At 38.9% G+C, this 18,947-nt stretch overlaps 1 protein-coding gene across 1 annotated transcript; it reads left to right on the top strand.

The window, feature by feature from the left end:
- The first annotated feature begins 852 nt into the window (after positions 1-852).
- On the top strand, positions 853-11,750 carry ADAD1 (adenosine deaminase domain containing 1). Its single transcript, XM_010173910.1, has 11 exons — positions 853-1,039; positions 2,435-2,611; positions 3,083-3,250; positions 3,817-3,885; positions 4,439-4,564; positions 5,564-5,687; positions 5,892-6,062; positions 7,836-8,062; positions 9,545-9,782; positions 10,397-10,529; positions 11,637-11,750. Exons 1-11 carry the CDS (start codon positions 853-855, stop codon positions 11,748-11,750), a joined length of 1,734 nt encoding a protein of 577 aa, XP_010172212.1.
- Positions 11,751-18,947: the final 7,197 nt, after the last annotated feature.

Here is an 18,947-nt window from a genome sequence, read left to right on the forward strand (position 1 = left end):
CCCAGCGGCTGTGGGATTTACCACAGTGCCGGAGACGAGAGCAGAGCAGGTACCAAAGCCACCAGCTCCTCCTGGAAACTCGAGAGGGATCGAGCTTTGCTGCTTCAGTTTTTCCCTCACTCCTTTGAAAGCCGGTGGGGGGTTCTGTTGTCCTTGGGGCTGGTGGCAAGAGGAGGTGCAGAGCTGTGTTAAGCCTGAGGGGAGGTGGTTAATTAACCGCAGAAACGGCTTTGAACCTCATGGTGCTGGCTGGGAAAGTGGGGTTGGATGGACACTGGGTTTTCAGTTCTTCTGCCCCAGTCAGTAGGGAAGGGCAAAGAAACTGGTGAAGGGCTGGAGAACAAGTTATGAGGAGCAGCTGAGGGAACTGGGGTTGTTCAGCCTGGAGAAGAGGAGGCTGAGGGGAGACCTTCTGACAAAATATGAAAGGAGGTTTTAGGGAGGCGGGTGTGTGTCTTTTCTCCCAGGTAACTGATGGTAGAACAAGAGGAAATGGCCTCAAGTTGTGCTGGGGGAGGTTCAGATTGGGTGTCAGGAAAAATTTCTTCACCGAAAGGGTTCTCAGGCACTGGAACGGGCTGCACAGGGAGGTGGTTGAGTCACCATCCCTGGGGGTGTTTAACAGACGGGTAGATGGGGTGCTCAGAGATCTGGTTAAGTAGTGAACAGGTATGGTTGGGCTTGCTGATCTCAAAGGTCTTTTCCAACCAAAGGATTCTATGATTCTGTGAAGCAGAGTGCGAGTTGTTCCTAGTGCTGAGGTTGAAGGGGCTTAACTAAGAAAAGTGGAGTTTGTAGCATGCCTTTAACATCTCATAGCTTTGCTGTTAACCTTGTTTAGGTTGATCAAAAATGAGTGGCAGCGGTGACTGGTTTCAGGGTGCTGGAATGCCCACCTTTGACCCCATACAAAAGAAGACTTTGCCAGCTCAGGCTCCTAGGCAGCCAGCTTTAGAGAAGCTTTCTCCATCGGTGACTGTAAGGCCAAAACTTCCACCTTTTGAGGGGTGCAGTGTACCAAAGGTGACACAACATCCAGGTATAGTTGTCAGTTTATAAACTGGGCTTAGCTGTTAAATATGCTGTTAACATTAGTGAAAGTAACTATGATATTCTCTTTTTTGAAAGGTTGCAAGTCTCTGCAGCTTTTTGTTATCACTGTATTTTCTTAAATGACTTCTTTAGCATCTGCTTGAACTTGTTCCTCTTCTTCCATTGTCATTTCATACTGGAAGCTTGCTAGAGTAAGATATTTGTTGTAGGGTGGGTATATAGTGTGCACCTTTTCATAATTTTTAATTCCGGGCTGCACTTTAAAAGTGCTGTAGAGGTTGCCAAATACAGGGTATGTACTGCTGTATGAATTTTCATAGAGATCATTGAGAAAAGTTCTAACGGCAGTTCCAGGTGTCCCAGGGTGTATTTTGAGTTCTGTCTCTTCAAACAGTTGTATTCAGGTAAAGGTGCCTATTTATGAGTCTTGGAATTAACAGTTTATTTTAGTTCTTGGTTGGGATATACTTGTGCCCGAGTATATGGCAACCCTAAAGATGAAGATTCCATCCATCCTGGAGCTGATGCAGGGGAAGAGATTACATTTTGTTTCTTAAATCTTCACAGAAGCTGCAGGAAATGTTAATTGATTATTCTGTAGGAGAGCTCCAAGTCAAAGATAACTGCCCAGATACAGAGTGCTCCTTGGAAGAGTTTGTCGTTTGAATTAAAACTCCTAAGTGTGTGTTTGCCTCAGGACTATTTCTCAGAATTTATAGAAGTCTCTTATGACTTGACTAACTTGCTTCACATTGCCCTAGGCAGAGTGTAAGGGCTGTGTGGTAGGACAGATGAAATATCCACCCACTCACTGTGCTGGTTCCAGGTGTGGTTGGTTAATGGTGGGCACTGGGGGGACCTGCAGGGTCAGCTCTCCCCTTGTCCTGTCCTGGCCACCTCAGCCAGAGATGCCATTTTTATATTCAGCGGCTCTTTGTGGGTGCGTTTCTCTTTCTTTGAATGAGTTACCTGTTTTTTGAATAATTTGTGTGATTGCTAAAACTTTCATAGTGTCTTGTGAGAGGGAGTTCCACTACTTCGTAGTTCTGTGTGCAAAACCACATGTTGTTTGGAACCTGCCATCAGCAACTTTGATTTGATCACTGGTTTGCAAGGGAGGGGAGGGGGAATATATGTTGTAGTTATGTGGAACATCTGCCTGTATTCAGAGGTTAATGGATTTAGTACTCAAAGTAAAAGCTTTGATGCTTTTAAAAGAGGAGGTACGTGCTGTGTCAGAATTGTTGATGTAAGATTCAGTGCAAAGCAATACTGCTCTAGAGTAAATGTTTTTGCTTTTTGTTCTTCTAAAAAGCATTTACTGTAAACAGATTTAAACTACCAGACAGGGTATTCAGTTCTTTTCTTAATTTTGTTTCAGAACCTTGTCTTTTGAAAGCAGACCGTGCACCCCAGTTATCAGCACTTACCCCAAATAAAAACCTAAAGGAGTTTATTGCAAGATATGAACAGGGAGTAATAAACCCAGTATCTGCCTTGCATCAGTTTGCACAAATGCACCATGTTCCACTTGAACTGAAAGAATCTAGAATTGCAGGTAAATACTTCTTCTTTCCTTAAATAAAACAGTATTTGCTTATCCTTGACGTGATCTGAATTTTCGCAGTTAGTATTGATGGCACTAATACAAGTGAACTATTTATTTATTTATTATTATTGGTTGCACTACCCTCCACATATGTTGCTTTTTGGATGCCCTTTTATTGTCTGCACAGCTGTGTCTCATAATTAATGACTACAGGATTTGATCAGGTGAATTGTATAATGTGTAATGGTATAATATATATAATAGTTATATATTCTGACTGCTACCAGAACCTTGTGAAAAGTGTATAAAGTGAAAGCTGACAAAATACTTGTGGAGGTGAAAGTTGTGAGATGTATTTTGCTAAAATTGTCTTTTTGTCTTCCACTTCTTTGGAATGAATGTAAGCACATAAAGCTACGGATAAAAGTACCTTAAAATAATTTCCCTAATTGTGTCTGCATTTTTTTTTCTCCTTTAAAGGCGATATGATAAGGCCTTATTTTGCCTTTTGTGCTGTGGTGGATGGCGTTTGCTACAAGACTGGACTGGGAAAAAATAAGAAGGAGTCTAAATTAAATGCAGCTAAACTGGCTCTCGATGAGCTACTTAACTTGGAGCATACAGGGGAAAAGGCTTCTAAAAAGTCAGGTAAATATTCTAGCAACACCTAATTAGATCTTGAAAAGCTCGACTTAAAGGCTTCCTATGCAAAATCTCTGCGTAGTTTTCATTAAGGGCTTCTGTATCAGGGCCTCTGTCACTTCTCTTGAGTCCTTTGGGCAGAGCTATTTGTCCTATGATTCTGAAACTGGGGTTTTTTTTGTCTTTGTCTTTTGTGTATTAGGACTTGCATCAATTTGTAGCACAGAGCAGAGAATACTGAAGGAATTAATTTATTTGTTGCTATTGCACTTGATTTGCTACTCACTAGGTAACAGAGGTAACAGCAATATGAAGTTGATTCTAAGTGGATTTGAATTTTTATGGTTAAAAGGCTTCACCACTGAGTTACTGCTTTAAAAGTAATTCGGTTATCGTAACATTTATTGTCTTTGATGGATTGCTACCTAAGTAGTTCTGTGCTTACAAGGACTTCAAAATCAGAAAAGAAAATTCTTAAAGAATTAGAAGCTTTAACTTACTGGAATATTGCGAGATCCATGTTTTGAAATTTGGAATGTCCATCCCAGTTTGAAATTTTGTTAAATTCTTAGGTTCTGCCTGTGCTCTTCCTGAGCCCCAAACTCCAACCAACTCTTTTCCTGTTTCAAGGCTCTGCTTTGGTAAGGAATAGTTTTGTTTTTGTCTCTTGATTCAAATTACCCAGCAAATGTTTGCCTTTTATAAAAAAAAAACCCCAAAAAAACAACAAAACCCCACCTCTTCTTTTAATACATTTAGTGATCTCTATGAAGTTACTGTATTTTTAACCATAAGAACAGTGTAAGAATTAGTGACACTAAAGTAGGAGGTTTTCCATTGGTTCTACAAATGGACACAGCTTTGGTAAATTGCTTGTATTTAAGTGGTGACTTGGTGACAGAAATAGAAACAGTATTTCTGCCCTTACTTGAAATACTGTGTAGAGTAGGTGATCAAACTTGATCTGTGTCCCTGATTTATTATCATGAATAATAAAAGTATAAAGTGTTTAGGTGTTCTTGTCCTTTATTTATGCATGTGCATCCTGATAATCTTCAGAATCCCAGAGGTGTGTGTTGATAGTAGTACTTTTACCGTGTGTTTGGTTTTATAATTTGGCAAGTGGTTGATCATGTCTGTTTTTCCCCCCCTCCTGCAAATTTGTGTCTTATTGGCTTTTATTGTTTTATTTAGAAGGAAGACAGCTTACCTATCAAAAACTTTCACAAATGCTTGAAGAAGTATTTCACAGCCTGACTACCAGACATCCTGAGTACCAAAGTTGTGGCAGTTCACTGGCTGCCTTCATCGTTGAAAAAGGCAAGTCTGTTTTGATTGTGAGTATTGGGGAGTGGAAAATCTGGGCTGTTTGTGTTCCCAGAGAGCCTCGATTGATGCGTTTCTGATCTGGTAAATAAATGTAAAGGGTAGCTCTCCTTCTTTGAGATACTTCGTTCTGATGGCTCTGTCACATGCATAATTGTGCTACAGCCATGCAGATATTCAAGACCTACATAAATGTTTCCTTGGACTGTCTCAAGGAGGAGTAAGGCTGTATAGGCCAGAGCAGGTGGATATGCCCTGAAGGAAGCTGCAGGTGGTGGAAAACCCACACAGGAGCAGGCTTCTGGCAGGAACTGTGGCCTGTGGAGAGGAGCCCACACTGGAGCAGGTCTTCTAGCAGGACCTGTGACCCCATGGGGGACTTACGCTGGAGCATTCTGCTCCTAGAGGACTGCAGTCTGTGGAAAGGACCCACGCTGGAGCAGTTCTTGAAGAACTGCAGCCCGTGAGAAGGAACCAGGCTAGAGTGATTCATGAAGGACTGTATCATGTGGGAGGGACCCCATGTTGGAGTAGGGAAGGAGCATGAGGAGGAAGGAGTGGCACTGGCAAAGTGTTGGGAACTGATGCTTCCCCATATGCCTGTGCCTCTCAGGCAGGGAGGAGAGGAGGTAGAAGAGTCAGGAGTGAAGTTGAGCCTGGAAGGAAGGTGGGGTAGGGGAAAGGTGGCTTTAGTTTTGATTTTGTTTCTCGCTATCCTACTCTAATTGGCAGTAAATTAAATTAATCTTCCCCAAGTTGAGTCTATTTTGCACATGATGGTAAATGGCCAACCACCTCCTTGTCCTTATCTTGACCTATGAGCTTCTTGATTTTCTTTTTTCATAGAATCATTTAGGTTGGAAAAGACCTTAAAGATAATCAAGCCCAATCTGCTGGGAGACAGAGGGTGTGAGAGAGCAGCTTGGTGGGCACCTGGCAGCCAGAAAAGGTTAACTCACCACAACCACATAAAAATAAGTGTTTTCTTTTTAGGTGGACAGCATGAAGTTGTAGCTCTAGGAACAGGAGAATGTAATTACAGTCAGTGCTTCCAGCCTTGTGGACGAGTGTTGCATGACAGCCACGCCATTGTTATTGCAAGACGTTCTCTGCTTAGGTAAGAATGCGCGTACAAATAGTTACCAGTTCTCTTGCAGCCAGTTCTTCTCAATTTTACTTCTGCAAATATAAGTGCACTTGCATTTTATAGTTAGTACCTTCTGGATTATTTTCACATCACGTGGATTAAATGTGAACGTCCATGTATTTGTGAACAGAGGAGTGTTTTTTACACTTACCATTACATAACGCTTTCTTTTAGATATTTTTATAGAAATCTTTTGCTGTTCTATAATGAAAATCCATCGAGGAAAGAGAAATCCATATTTTGCATGTCACCAGCCTCAAAGCTGCTTACCCTAAAGCAAAATACAACTATCTTTCTCTACATGAATCAGCTTCCAAAAGGCACTGCTCAGTTGAAATCAGAAGTGTAAGTACCCTGGTGTCTTTAGAGATGTTGTAGTGGAAGATTAATTTGTTTGCATTGACAAACATGTTGTGTGTGTGGAAAATATGCATTGTTACGTGTTTCTAAGATAGGGGGAGGGACTAGTCTGATTTTTTTTTTTTCCATGTTTTGGAAGCATTAAAGAACAAGGTGATAGTGGTAAGTCTATGATATACAGCTGAACGTGATGACACAAAAACTTATACGTGGGTTATAGCTTCAGGGCGATGCCTTGTTTATTACAGATATCCACTTAGCTGTTAACCCCTCTCTCAAGATACTATTAAAATACTAATAAATAGTTATAGATATCCACTTAGCTGTTAACCCCCCTCTCAAGATACTATTAAAATACTACTAAATAATTAATTTAACCACTGAGCAAGTGGGTGTGGTGACTTAACATCATCCTTTGCACCACTGGACTAGGCTATAAAAAGTCTTGAATTGAAACAACGGGCTCCTGCTCTGCTTTGTAGAAGAAAAGTAATGGAAGAAACTCGATGGGACAAATACACTTCTATGCTTATCTTTACACTTCTATCTTCTGTTAAATTTCTGAAAGATTATTTTTTTTTTAAACAGTTTTGACATTTAACAGCAGCAGTCTCTGGTTTACCAAGTTACTGTGAGCAACATTATTTTGTGTCCCTTTTAGCGGTGCAGTGGAATAATGTCCCTGAAATTCATTCAGCTGTAACTTTTTCATATCTACAAGAGAGCTGGCTGCTTCCATGCTGTATTTGGGGTGTTCATAAGGCAGATTGTGAAATGGAAGTCACAGCCAGTTCCCTGGAAGCTGTGCTGACTGGGGGGGTGTCCTCCCTGTTAGAATTGCAGAAGGTTTTAGGTGATTTTCAGTGTCGTAGCCTGCTCTTACAGGGAAATGGCTGATGGAAGTGAATGCAGTTTATAAGCCACTCACAAATAGTTGATGGATCCCAGGTTCGGCACTTTTTCTCTTGCTTTTTGTCCGTTCTGTTGTGTGCTCTCTTGAGACAATCGCTGGGAATTATTTTCTTCTAATATAGCAGATTTGCTTACGTGTAGAGGTATTTAAAGAGAGTGTTTAGAAGGGAGCTACTTGCAAGTAATCCATTGAGTAGCAAAACGTGATGACTTACTACAGGCGGTAGTATGTTAGTTAAGCCAAAACTGAATGGTTGCTTTATAATAATGTAGCAAAGCAAAAGCACCTTTGATCATAACATTGCAAGTTATGACAAAATTGGAGAGAGTTGGCTCAAAACTTCAGGCTTTGACTTCTTATCCCTCTTTAAGTTAAGGGGAGAAAACTGGTTTGCTTCAGAACAATCACTGGTTTGTCTCCCAACAGTGTTGTATCTGCTTGTTTTAAATGTTTTGAGGAATTGCAGTGTAAGTTATATTTTAAACATTAAACTTAGAGCAGGTTTTTCACAAGATGAAAAGCCTCCGAGTAACTTCTGTCATAGTGTGAGTAGACACAAAGTGGTAGCTTGTTTGCGGCATATGCTGATCTTTTTAATGTTTGCACAACTTCTGTCTAAGATTAGGCTGAGTTTCTATTTCTTATTTAAATACTGATTTCAGTATTCTAGTCACTTAAGCAGCTGAAACACTGAAATTTTAGTGTTTCTAAAATTAACAAATACTGAACATAATGTAAAGCCCAGATCTATTGATAATTGTTTCCTGAGAAACAGTATTAGTTACCACTTTACAACAATCTCTGAGCACTTTCACACTGAAATTCATTTTCTTGTCTTACTTTAGGCATCTCAATCCACAATCCATATCTGCTTACGAAACTAGTGAAGAACTGAGTCTCCATGTTGCTGTAGAAGGCAAGGTTTACCTGACTGCCTGTTGTCCACCAAAGTCTGTTCGAGTCAGCAGTATGTCAGCTAGTGACAAATTAACAAAATGGGAAGTGGTTGGTATTCAGGGAGCGTTGCTGAGTCACTTCATTGAACCAGTGTATATCAACAGTATTCTTGTAGGTAAGCTGCATGCAAATTTCAGTGGAATTTTTGTATGTTTTTGTGTTCCAATTTTACTACATTTTATAAAACATGAACTAAACCGGTATGGTCCTTTAAAGAATTACAATAGTTTTCTGAAAAGGTACTAAGTGTATTTTTTTTCTTCACTCATCTTTTTAATGCCCCTTACATTTTATAAAACATGAACTAAACCAGGATGGTTCTTTAAAGAATTACAATAGTTTTCTGAGAAGGTACTAAGTGTATTTTTTTTTTTTTTCTTCACTCATCTTTTTAATGCCCCAGTGTAAAACTCAGGTTTGCTCTTTTGTCATTGTGAGTTGATCTTGACAGATCACCCTTCCTTTTCTGTGTATTAGAGTCACAGAAGAAATTTAGCATTGTTTTATAACAAATAAAACTTTAGATATTGACAAAATACCAAGTGTAACAAAGGCTATGTTAACTGTTCAGTCAAACGTGATGACTTTAAGGTGACAACATTAGTCCCTTAACTGTAGAATTGAGCAGTGGTGGAAAAACTGCCAGTGTTTAACTGAAAATGCTCAGTTTCACCATGGGGTATCTTAAGAGCTCTGTTGAAAAATCTTCATTTAATTTTGTGTTGTGTCCATGGTCTGTGCCCCCCTTGCCCTCCCCACTTTGTGTTGGTTAATGCAAATAGGTGTTTTGTTGAGGAACAGGGATTGCCAAGGTGATAGGGAATTCTCAGCATTTTGTGACAGTCAGGAAGACCAGACGATGAACAGAACTCATTTCAGTAGCTTTTATTTATGTGGTAGGATTAAATTAATGGGTATTATCCTGAAGGTTTTCAGGTGTTTCTTCCTCTCATTATTTGTGTTATGAGTCTTAGTACACAGATGTCTGGGGACCTCAGACATTGAAGATGTAGCAGCATCTCCTAACACAGAACAAGGTCTTTGAAATGCTTCAAAAGATCTTGCAAGCACTGCCTGTTCCTTCTGAGGAAGTTTGGGCACTTTTAATGTGCTCACTTAAGTGGGATTCAAAATAAAGAGTGATCTATAATGTATTGCCCTGCTATTTAATAGAAATTCTATGACTTTTCCTTGAGAGACTGTGGACCAAAGTATGTTTATTTAGTAGGTAGTCAGAAATACTGTTGGATACAGAGTAATGTGAGTGAACTCCTTGGCGTATTTTCTAATCTAGAACATCAAAGTTTGTGTTGCAGCTTCTATTTTAATGGTGTCTTCTGCAAGGAGCATAAAGAGTTGATGAAGAATAATTGTTCCAGAAAGGAGACATCCAATGGAAATAATAATGCCTCTGGAAGAGAAACTGTGAAATAATTTTTATTTTGCAAACAGAATACTGGAACTGAATTTTCCAAACATGAATTTTGTGTAGAAAAATGAATATAATATAGACCAATGGAAACATCTGCATTCTTAGCTGTTTGGGTTTTTTTATTATTTGATGTACTTATGTGACTGATCTTGTTTTATTTAATAGGAAATGGAAATTGCAAGGATATAAGAGGGCTAAAAATAGCTATAAAACAGCGTGTTAATGATGAACTTACATCAAAGCTTCCCATACCTTACCTGGTCAACAGATCTCATACTTACTTGGTGAATGCTGCATACCCAGTTCAAACAGACTTTCAACAGGTGTCTCTTAGTTTGAATTGGTCATTGTCAGATGCATCCCTGGAGGTTGTGGATGGGTTAACTGGCAAAACTGCTGAAAGGTTAGAATTTTTCTTCATTATCTTGTTAATAATGGTTAGCCTTATTGTTTTGGGCCAGTTCATTGGAGTATTCATTGTTTGAGTGATACATGGAGTCCACTGTATTACCCAAATGAGAGATTCTCTCCTGTGTTAGGTGAATGCATCCTATAATTGGATGTAGTTTTAGAGATCTTTTAACTTTACAGTTAGATACCGAGACGTGACATTAAACAGTTGTTTGAACTGAGGTATCTTTATTCCACTGTCTGTTGTAGTAAATGTTTTAGTTTTCCCAGTACATAAAACAGATTAGCATCCTAGTTCAGATGAATTCTGCTTTGAAATTGTTTTTGGTTGTCTTGTTCAAATTCTCACAGCTGCTAATGATTTGCATTAGCTTTGCTCATGGAGAGTGGAATAATGTGATAATAATCATGTGATCGTAACCACAAAGCATTAAGAGGGGGAAAAAATCTTGTAATGATCAAAGATTCATGGAGAGTGGAAGTATAATCATGTGATCATAACCACAAAGCATTAGAGGGGGAAAAAATCTTGTAATGATCAAAGAAATATATCTGTAGTGTATTTCTTACTGAGTTTTACTTTTTTTTTTTTCATTTTGACTGTAGCTCACCGTTCAAAAGTGGCGTTAACATGGCCAGTCGCCTTTGCAAGGCGGCGATGTTCAGTCGTTTCAGATTGCTTGCTAAAGAAGCTGAACGGAATGATTTGCTTCAGGTTGCAACGTACCATGAAGCTAAGGTGAGCTGGTCTGGGGACAGGGGAAGTTTTAGTAAGGAGACTCTTAATGGCTGCTCTCAACACTGGTTTGATAGCCAGGAATGGCTTTCTATTTTGCTGAAGACTTCCCCTGGAGCGCTCTTACCTCCTTTTTTGCCTATAACCTTTGCCTGACAGTGTCTGAAATTGCTGTTTTCAAGTAAAATTAATCTGTTGAATTAATCTTGAAACATTCTGTATGAAAATCTGCCATGTTTTGTCTCGGCATGTGGAGGTTGCTGGCCACTTTCCTCACATAAGATAGTTTCATATTAAAAAGACTGGGCGTTTTTTTGTTCATCAGTTCATTTCAATCTTCAGTTTTTGTATTTGTTTCATATGTATGTAGATATTTTTCTGCCAGATATTTTTCTCCTCCTATGGGAGGATTCTTACGTCATAGAGGAGTAGGAAAATAGGAATCATTCATCCAAAGACAGCATTGGGTCCCAGACTTTCCTTTGTAGTATAAAAATACAAAGAAATGACTTGAAGGAGGTACTGTGATTCTTGACTGCTGTAAACACAGTTCACTCACTTCTGTCCATCCGAAATATGGATCTGCCATACACATATGTAGGCTTATCTTTCTTCTCTGTACTTTTCCAGTTTTTTCCTCTCCTTGGTTCAAGAGATGTATTTTATTTCCAAAATTATGTGAAACTTAAGTTGTTATAAAGTATGTATCTTATTTTACTTCCCATCAGAACATGCAAGAGAGCATTTTTAAAAGCTATTTTAAAATAGAATAGCTTGCTAATTGGCTGTTTGTTTATGTGTTTAGATTTGCATTGAATGATAGAGAACGTTTATTTTCTATTTAAAGATATTATTGGCACTGAGAAGATGCTGGGGAAAAAAAAATAACAACTCTTGTCCTAGGATGTCCAAACATTTAAAAAAGAGTTTGCTTTTAGAGTCTGCATCACTTTTCTTGCTGTCAGCAATGGAGGGAACTGTAAGATTTGTAGATACTGTTTCCTACAAGGTTTGTGCTTGTGCCTATTACGAGCTAGTGTTAAAGAACACAGATCTCTGTAACCATCATTCTTGAGGTCTTTAAAGATCTTTCTTTTTTTATTATTTCAGATTCAATCTGAATTGTACCAAGAAGCTAAAAACTTGCTGCAAAGCTACTTAGAGCAGCATAGTTATGGATCCTGGATTGTGAAGCCTACCCATTTTGAACAGTTCAGTGAGTGACTGTGAGGCAGACTGTACGTCAAGTCAGTTTGGATGATTTATTGCAGTAAAATGTAATTCTTGTTAATAAAATGTTTAACTGTAGGGTTTGTATTTGCAGCAATAAAATAATTCCAGAACTGCTTCTTGTCAATTGAAATGCAGTTATTAAACCATCTGTAACAGTTTAGTCTTTTCCAAAAGTTGATGTTTTCTCATAGATAGATCTAACGGCTTGGCAAATCTGTTTTGTTTTGCCCCCTAATGCCACCTCATTTCTGCTCATTCACCCCCACTCCCACACACACCCTGTGGCGTTATTAGCATGTTTTTTCCTGTTAGTTTCAGGATTGCTGTATATTAATTTCTTCTTTTCCCCACCTTTTTAATAACTGACTTGAAGAAAGAGGAAAAAAAATCAGTAAAAGTTTGATTTCTTTAAAAAAAACCCCCACCAATCACAGAATCACTTTAAAAACAATGATCTGTGCTTTATTGTAGGCATCTTTGCTGGTCATTCTAAGACTTTTGTTTAGCATGGATTTGCCAAGTGGCTTGTAGTTTACTGTATATTGTTTGTGGTTAGAAGGATTAAAAAATAATCTGTGTACTTTCAAATATGAAACTTTGAATTACCAAGCTGTTACTACTCAACTGTTTGGTGAAAATCACGATTTTTGGTGGTGGATTTAAAGCATTTTAAAGGTGTCAAAAGCTCTAAATAACAGAATAGTGTGATGTAGTACAGAAGTAGCCAGAAAGAAGATTCCTTCAACTTTTGTGGGCTGCCTGAAAAACCATCAGATATTAGTGCTTGTAGATTAGTTGGACTCCTCTACCCACAGACTTCTTTATCCCTGAACTGACGAGTCCTTGCAAGATTGTCTGTGCATGTAATAATGTGAGAAATGTTGCCTATGGAGAGGAAAGCTGCTTGCTCGTAAGTTACAGTAAAAATGTGGGAACTTTATGACAATATTGAACAGGCTGTTGTTAAATACCATGCCTGGGTTTTGTGTGATGGTGTGAGATATTGACGTGTTCAAGCTCGATAGTACACTTCTATTATGTTACTTGATTTTTGTTTGCCATACAAGCGTGAGAATCTGTTGTATAGTGTTTTCATACATCAGTAATAGTCATCTTTCAGCTTCTTACTGTAAGAGAATGCTAAAACAAAAATCTCCTTCTGGTATTTATTTATTTTTTCCTTAATCTGTTTTTTCTAACTAGTATTTGGAGTCTTTCTTTACTGGAGAGGATTTTATGTTGATTTTCAAGTTGTCAAAACTGACTGACTTGTTACTACTCTGTCCTTGACCTTTTTGTTGTTGTTGTGATAGTTTGTTTTCTGTTACTATCTTTTAACTTGGGGAGGTGGTGTAGTGTTGATTTGTTGTCTTTGTGTGGCATGTGTTCCAGGTAATATTTGCTCCATGGAATGTTTCCTTTCTAAGAGCACTTGAGAATGGCTGTCATATTGCAGGATAGAGCATAGTTTTGCCTTTTTTCAGGGGTATTAAAACTTCAATAAATTTCCTTGACAATATGTTAGCATTTTGTACACTTCTGGACCATTTCTCTGTATGGAGTAAGACTTTTCCTGAGACATCATCACCAGGGTGTTTTCTGTAGTTAAACTAGAAACCTTAAACGTGTACAAGTAACTGAGCTTTTTTTTTTGTGTTCTTCAGCCATTTTATTACTTAAAAACAGCAAACCAAAACATCCATGAAACTTAGGTTCCCTCTTAAGAAGAGAGAGCTTCCATTGTGAAAACAGTGTGTTGTGCTGGACATGACAGCTGTATCCATGAGAAATGAGTTGATGACAACAGTATGGATCCAGTTCTCCTCTCTGGATTGTTTTTTTATTAAGTAACAGTATATGCAGAATGCACTGAGCTAGTAAATATAAGCATGTAAGTGTTCTATCCAGGTTTTTCCTCAGCTACCTCAGTAATTCCAAACTGTGTGGTTCTACAAGCTTGAAATGGGTCTCGGGTCTGGCGCACCTTGTCCTCCTCCGAGCTCTGGGGGTTCCCTCCGCACGCTCTGGCAATGAGCATCTCTGGAGTCTCAATTCAGTCACACCTGCCCTCAGGCATAGCTTCCTGCTCCACACGTGGGTATTTGCTCTGCTGTTAAACTTCCACGGGCTGCAGGGACCTAATTTACCTTCTCCTACTCCATGGGGTTGAACTGGGTGTCTGAGGTTCTCTGTCCTTCCCCTCCTCCTCCTTCCTCATGACAACAAAGCTCTCTGTTTAGGCTGATTGTCGTCTTTTTTTCAGGTCAAAGGCCTCTCCTCCAGGTTCTCTCCACCACCTTCTTTTCAAAACCAGTCCTTCCCCTCATAAATACGGATTTGAAGAGGCGTTTCTCTGTTGCTAATTGTATCAGGTTGGGCTGGAGGCCGGTCATCTTGGGGCCGGGGGAGCTTTGTGAAGCTTCTCCCAGGGGCCATCACTGTAGCCGCTTCCCCCAACCCAAAACACTGCTGTGCAAAAGTCACGTGGCAGTCCCCCAAACTGGTGCCAGAATAGCCAAAGCCTCTGCTTTCCATGACTGTAAACCTGCAGCTGTCTCAGAATATTGCAACCCAACTCTAAAGCAATTTGTGCAGAGCAAGAAAACAAAAAAAATCACAGGTTGCAGTGTGTTTTTATCCTGCATGTGTTTCATTTATGAAATTGTTAGTGAGCTATGGCTTCTACCTTTCCTTATGAATGCATGGGTAAGTATCACTTCACCATCATTTCTTGGTTTCTGAAGTACTTGACTGTTCCTGCCTTGCCTAATGCTTACTGTTTAGGGACTTAGAAAAGATCTTGCTTATTCCACATGGGATGTCCAAGAGTGTGGTTTGACCCCAAGGTAAGTTCTACCCACATCTTCAGAGTTGAGATTTCTTATGCTTAAGTGAAGCAAAGGATTTATTTGTTAATTTATTAACAGAACTGTGTTAAATGAAAACTGCTCTTGTGCCCTCTTTCTGATGGCTGAGAGCTGGGACAGCAGTACAGATAAACACGCGTGGCCTGAGACTGGAACGTGTTTGTCTGCAAAGCCGTATGTTAGGTGTGATGCTCGTACTTTGAGGTAGGTTACAGGCTTTAGATGCAATTGATTCAAAAGGTTATAATGTTTATGAAGTCACTGTGTTGGGTTTGGGGGGGGATGTCTGTGGACGTGCCCATGATGGACCCAGGAGCTGAGCCCCAAAGAGGTCCATGACTCCATGGGAAGCTTGCTCTGGACTTCCTGGGCTTCCATGCTGGGAAGAGCAGCAGAGGTGAACTGACTGAACCCCCATTCCCTGCCCCCTGTGCTGCTGGAGGGGGAAGGTAGAGACATCGGGAGTAAAGTGATTTGAACCTGGGAAGAAGGGAGGGGTGGTGTGAGGTGTGGTTGTTCTGTCTCACTGTGGCACTCGGATGACTGGTAATTAATTAAATTGATTTTTCTTCCCCAAGTTGAGTTTGTTTTGCCCATGACCATAACTGGTGAGTGAGCTGTCCCTGTCCTTCATTCCTAATCCTGTGCCCCCTTTGTTGTGATTCTTGTCCCATCTCACTGGGTGGGGGAAGTGAGTGCAGGACCCCATGGTCCTACCTGGGGGTGAAACCACCACAGTCACCCAGTGAAAAAACTCAATGGAATAGTGGGTAATAAACCACACCACTATTACTGAGTTACATTATTTATTATATTTTTAAACTGTAAATCTATTAGTCTAGAATCATATAAATTGTGGATCTTTACTATTAAAGTACAATTCTGTTTCCATTCTCTCCCTAGTACTCAGCACTAGAGTATAAGTCAGCCCCCACCTTGGACCAGCTTCTCACACTAAGTCTTTCAGACACAGACCTGATGGGGAGTCCAGCAGATGTTCCAGGGGGTCCCTAGGTGTGACTCTGCAGGTTAGTGTCGCTGCTAGCCCATCTCAGCCTTAGTTGGTTTTATTGTTGTGGTCACTTAGGTGTGGGAGGTCTTGTGAGATTCTGCACACTAAGTTTCCTCTACAGTTGGCACTACTAGTCAGGAGTCAGTAGCATTCAGACTTTCTTACGTTCTTGAGGGTATTCTGAAGACTTTATCTTGTAGGCTCAGTGCTTCCTATGTCTTTAAATATCGTATCAGTTTGTTTAAAGGAAGGTTTTTTCATTATTTTTGCATGCTGCTTTCAAGTAAGAAGGAATCTGTGTAAAGAGAAGCATTATTCTACAAAGGTTGACAAGGTAGAAATTTTTATGAATAAATTTGCCTGTTTTCTCATCTTCTATGTCATACTGTATTTAGGTTGAGGTATTACAGGCTGTCATTTAGAAGGCATCTGATTTGAGAAGAGGGTGGAGCTGATATGTTTGTGGCTGGGATGACTGACAGTATTTTGCTTTTCTGAGTCCTTGTGGGTGGGGACAGAGCACTCCACTGTGGGAAGAGAAGATAAGAGCAGCAGCAGATATCAGCGCTGTAAGTATTTTCCCAGTTTTGGCAGAAATCTATCATTAACGCCTATTTTCTCTTTGCAGCATTCAAGAAAACTGCTGTTTTTTCCGTTGTTAGTCTGTTTTTAAAGTCTAACTTGAAATACTCCATACCACACCCACCAGCAAAAACACATCAAAGACTAAAGGGTAGGCTGATAACTGTTGTAGTAGGCTTACTTTCATCAATTACAGCTGGTGGTGTGGGCATCGAGTGGTGGGGTTTGGATTGTGAAAAGAGGCTGCTCTTAATTGTTTCTTTCTGCATAAAACTTACAATGTCACATGACTGACTCCATCTTCACTTGAAGTAAGCACGTTTCTGAGGCTCCACAAAAAGATTTTTATGAGTACTTAAAGGCAATATATGTTCACATGGATTTATACATAAATCATCAATTTTATGTCAGTTGTTGCTGGAAAGAATTGGCCATGGAATTATTCTGGGACATTGGTACTTCAGTTACCTGAATAGTTATTGCATTAGTGTTTTCATTATATTTCCCCCTGCTTCTGAAGATTTTTGAGAACTACATGTTTTGCTTACACCAATGAGAAAAATGCATCCTGCAAAAAATAAAGCAGAAAGCCTGTGTAGCTAAGTAGGACAGCTCACACAAAAAAATTAGGGTTTTGAGTTTCTTTTTGTGGGAAGCAACTTGGTATTGTTAGTTCTATACCTTGTGCTGTATGTTAGCATAAACTAATGTTATGTTGCATGAAAAAGGTTGTCTGCAAGTGTCTTGTTTTGAGTCTGGTACCTGAATGCTTGTGTATTGGTAAATGTAGTTGTTTGGGGTTTTTTTTAATTGTATTTAAAAAAACCGCAAGTATTTAAGTCACCAGTGAAAAAGGACAGTATCATTTAACAAAGAAGACTGTAGTCATGATTTTTAGGTTACTGAAATTTATTAAATATAATCTGTAAGTAACTTCTAATAGTTTTTTCAATAAATAGTCGTCTCGCTAAGTTTCTTGACAAAGTGAGAACCAATTAGTTTTCCAAAGTACATTTTGAGCCCGTAGGGCTTACAGAAAGGATCAAATGTGATCTTAGAACAGACTGTCTTACCATCCAGACTGAGAACATAGAGTGGTCTCAAAATGGACAGCAAGCTAGTAAGCCACAGGGCAAAATATATAAATTAGTCATTTAATTAAATATTTAAATAAATAATGTAGCAGTAAAAATAAAAATTGTTATCTAATTATTTTAGCATAGATTTCAGAAAGTTGCTCAGTTCTTGGTGAAATGCAGGAAACTCTTTCTTGTCGTGAGCTTCACAGGTCTTGCATCCGGTTCCTGGAGGAATTAGTTCCTGCAATAGAGATATTTTTGTTGATTAGTAATACCTCTCTTGCCAGCTATTTTTAGCAATAATACATCAACTTCTGTATGTCAGGTTTTTCTTTTAAGAAAAAAGAACCCTTAATATGTCAGAGGATTGGCTTTTTTTCCAGTTGGTAAGTGTTAAGGGATAATATGATGAAGCAGCTGCTTATCAAGGAGCATTTTACATTATTTTTACAGTTTGTAAATGTAAAAATACTACAAGCCAAACACATTCTCTGTGATAAATACTGCAGCAGAGGCAAATCTTAATTTCTAGCCTGGAGAGGATGTCTAAAATGATGCAAAGATCTCTTAGCCATGGAATTTGTTTATGTGGTGTATCAAGGTGTACTGCATTAATTGTTGGATCCTTCACAGTCATAAATTTATGGCACGGTTTTCACAGCCATTGCTTGGGTAAATAATTGTTATGCTCCTAAAAGCAAGTTTTTGTCTTTTTGTCAAGCATAAGATGCCTTGCATTATTCAGTAAAGAAAATAAATGTCATTTTTTTTAAATGTTGATTTTTAATATAACTAGTAGGGCTCAAGTGTGTTTTACTGTATTGGATTATCATGCAATTAGATGTCATATAGTTTAATGTTGCAATATTTTTGTATAAAATCTATTAAAATGTATTCTAAAGAGATGGTAACAAACACATAGACCTTGAGGTGTAAAAACAGTGATTCTGGCATTGTTTTTCACTAACACTGAAACACTTTTTCTTTTTTTTAACTGCATAGAAAGATTGCCTACCTTAAGACTCTCGAGATTCTTTTTGATATTTTGAAGATTATCAGCATCCTCATGTTTAATTTCATACTGCAAGGCGTCCATTTCTGTCAGGTAACATTGTAGAGCTTGCTGGTTGCACTCCTAAAATAATTAGCAAAATCATTATATATATATATATAAAACTTGTTTCCTGAGGACAACAGATTCAATTTTTAAAAAGTGTTAATTGTCCATTGCTTTTATCCTCATATCAGGAATTAAGCTGTTGGTTTTCTACAAGGTATAGTTCACTTGTTCCCCTTAGAGTTGTATTATAAGATGTTACATGTGGCCTAAGTTCTACAGTAGATGATTGTAGCTTTTGAAAAATGTGTAATCTTTACAGGATGCTTGAAGTCTTAGAATATCTTTTGGGAACACAAAGCTGAAGTATTTGTTCCTAAACAAAGCCTTAGTCCTGGTTATGTGGAAAGCATGTCTTAGCAAAAGGGTTAATAATCAAAGCCTCTGTCAGTTTTACAATGGCCTTTTTAGGGCCATCTTCAGTTAATGCACTTTGGTTGCTCCATCTAATATCTGCATCTGATACTGTGCTTGAATATGATAAATAACGTATCACACAAGCTATTTCAGGAGCTGAAGTGACAATATGTT

This window comes from Antrostomus carolinensis, unplaced genomic scaffold (genome assembly GCF_000700745.2).
Source record: "Antrostomus carolinensis isolate BGI_N321 unplaced genomic scaffold, ASM70074v2 scaffold6738, whole genome shotgun sequence".
Taxonomy (NCBI): domain Eukaryota; kingdom Metazoa; phylum Chordata; class Aves; order Caprimulgiformes; family Caprimulgidae; genus Antrostomus; species Antrostomus carolinensis.

Coding starts and splice junctions, on each gene's coding strand:
- ADAD1 (XM_010173910.1), top strand. CDS start 853: ATGAGTGGCAGCGGTGACTGGTTTCAGGGTGCTGGAATGCCCACCTTT. Junction 5,688..5,891: donor GCAAGACGTTCTCTGCTTAG/GTAAGAATGCGC, acceptor GCTTTCTTTTAG/ATATTTTTATAGAAATCTTT. Junction 9,783..10,396: donor ACTGGCAAAACTGCTGAAAG/GTTAGAATTTTT, acceptor TTTTGACTGTAG/CTCACCGTTCAAAAGTGGCG.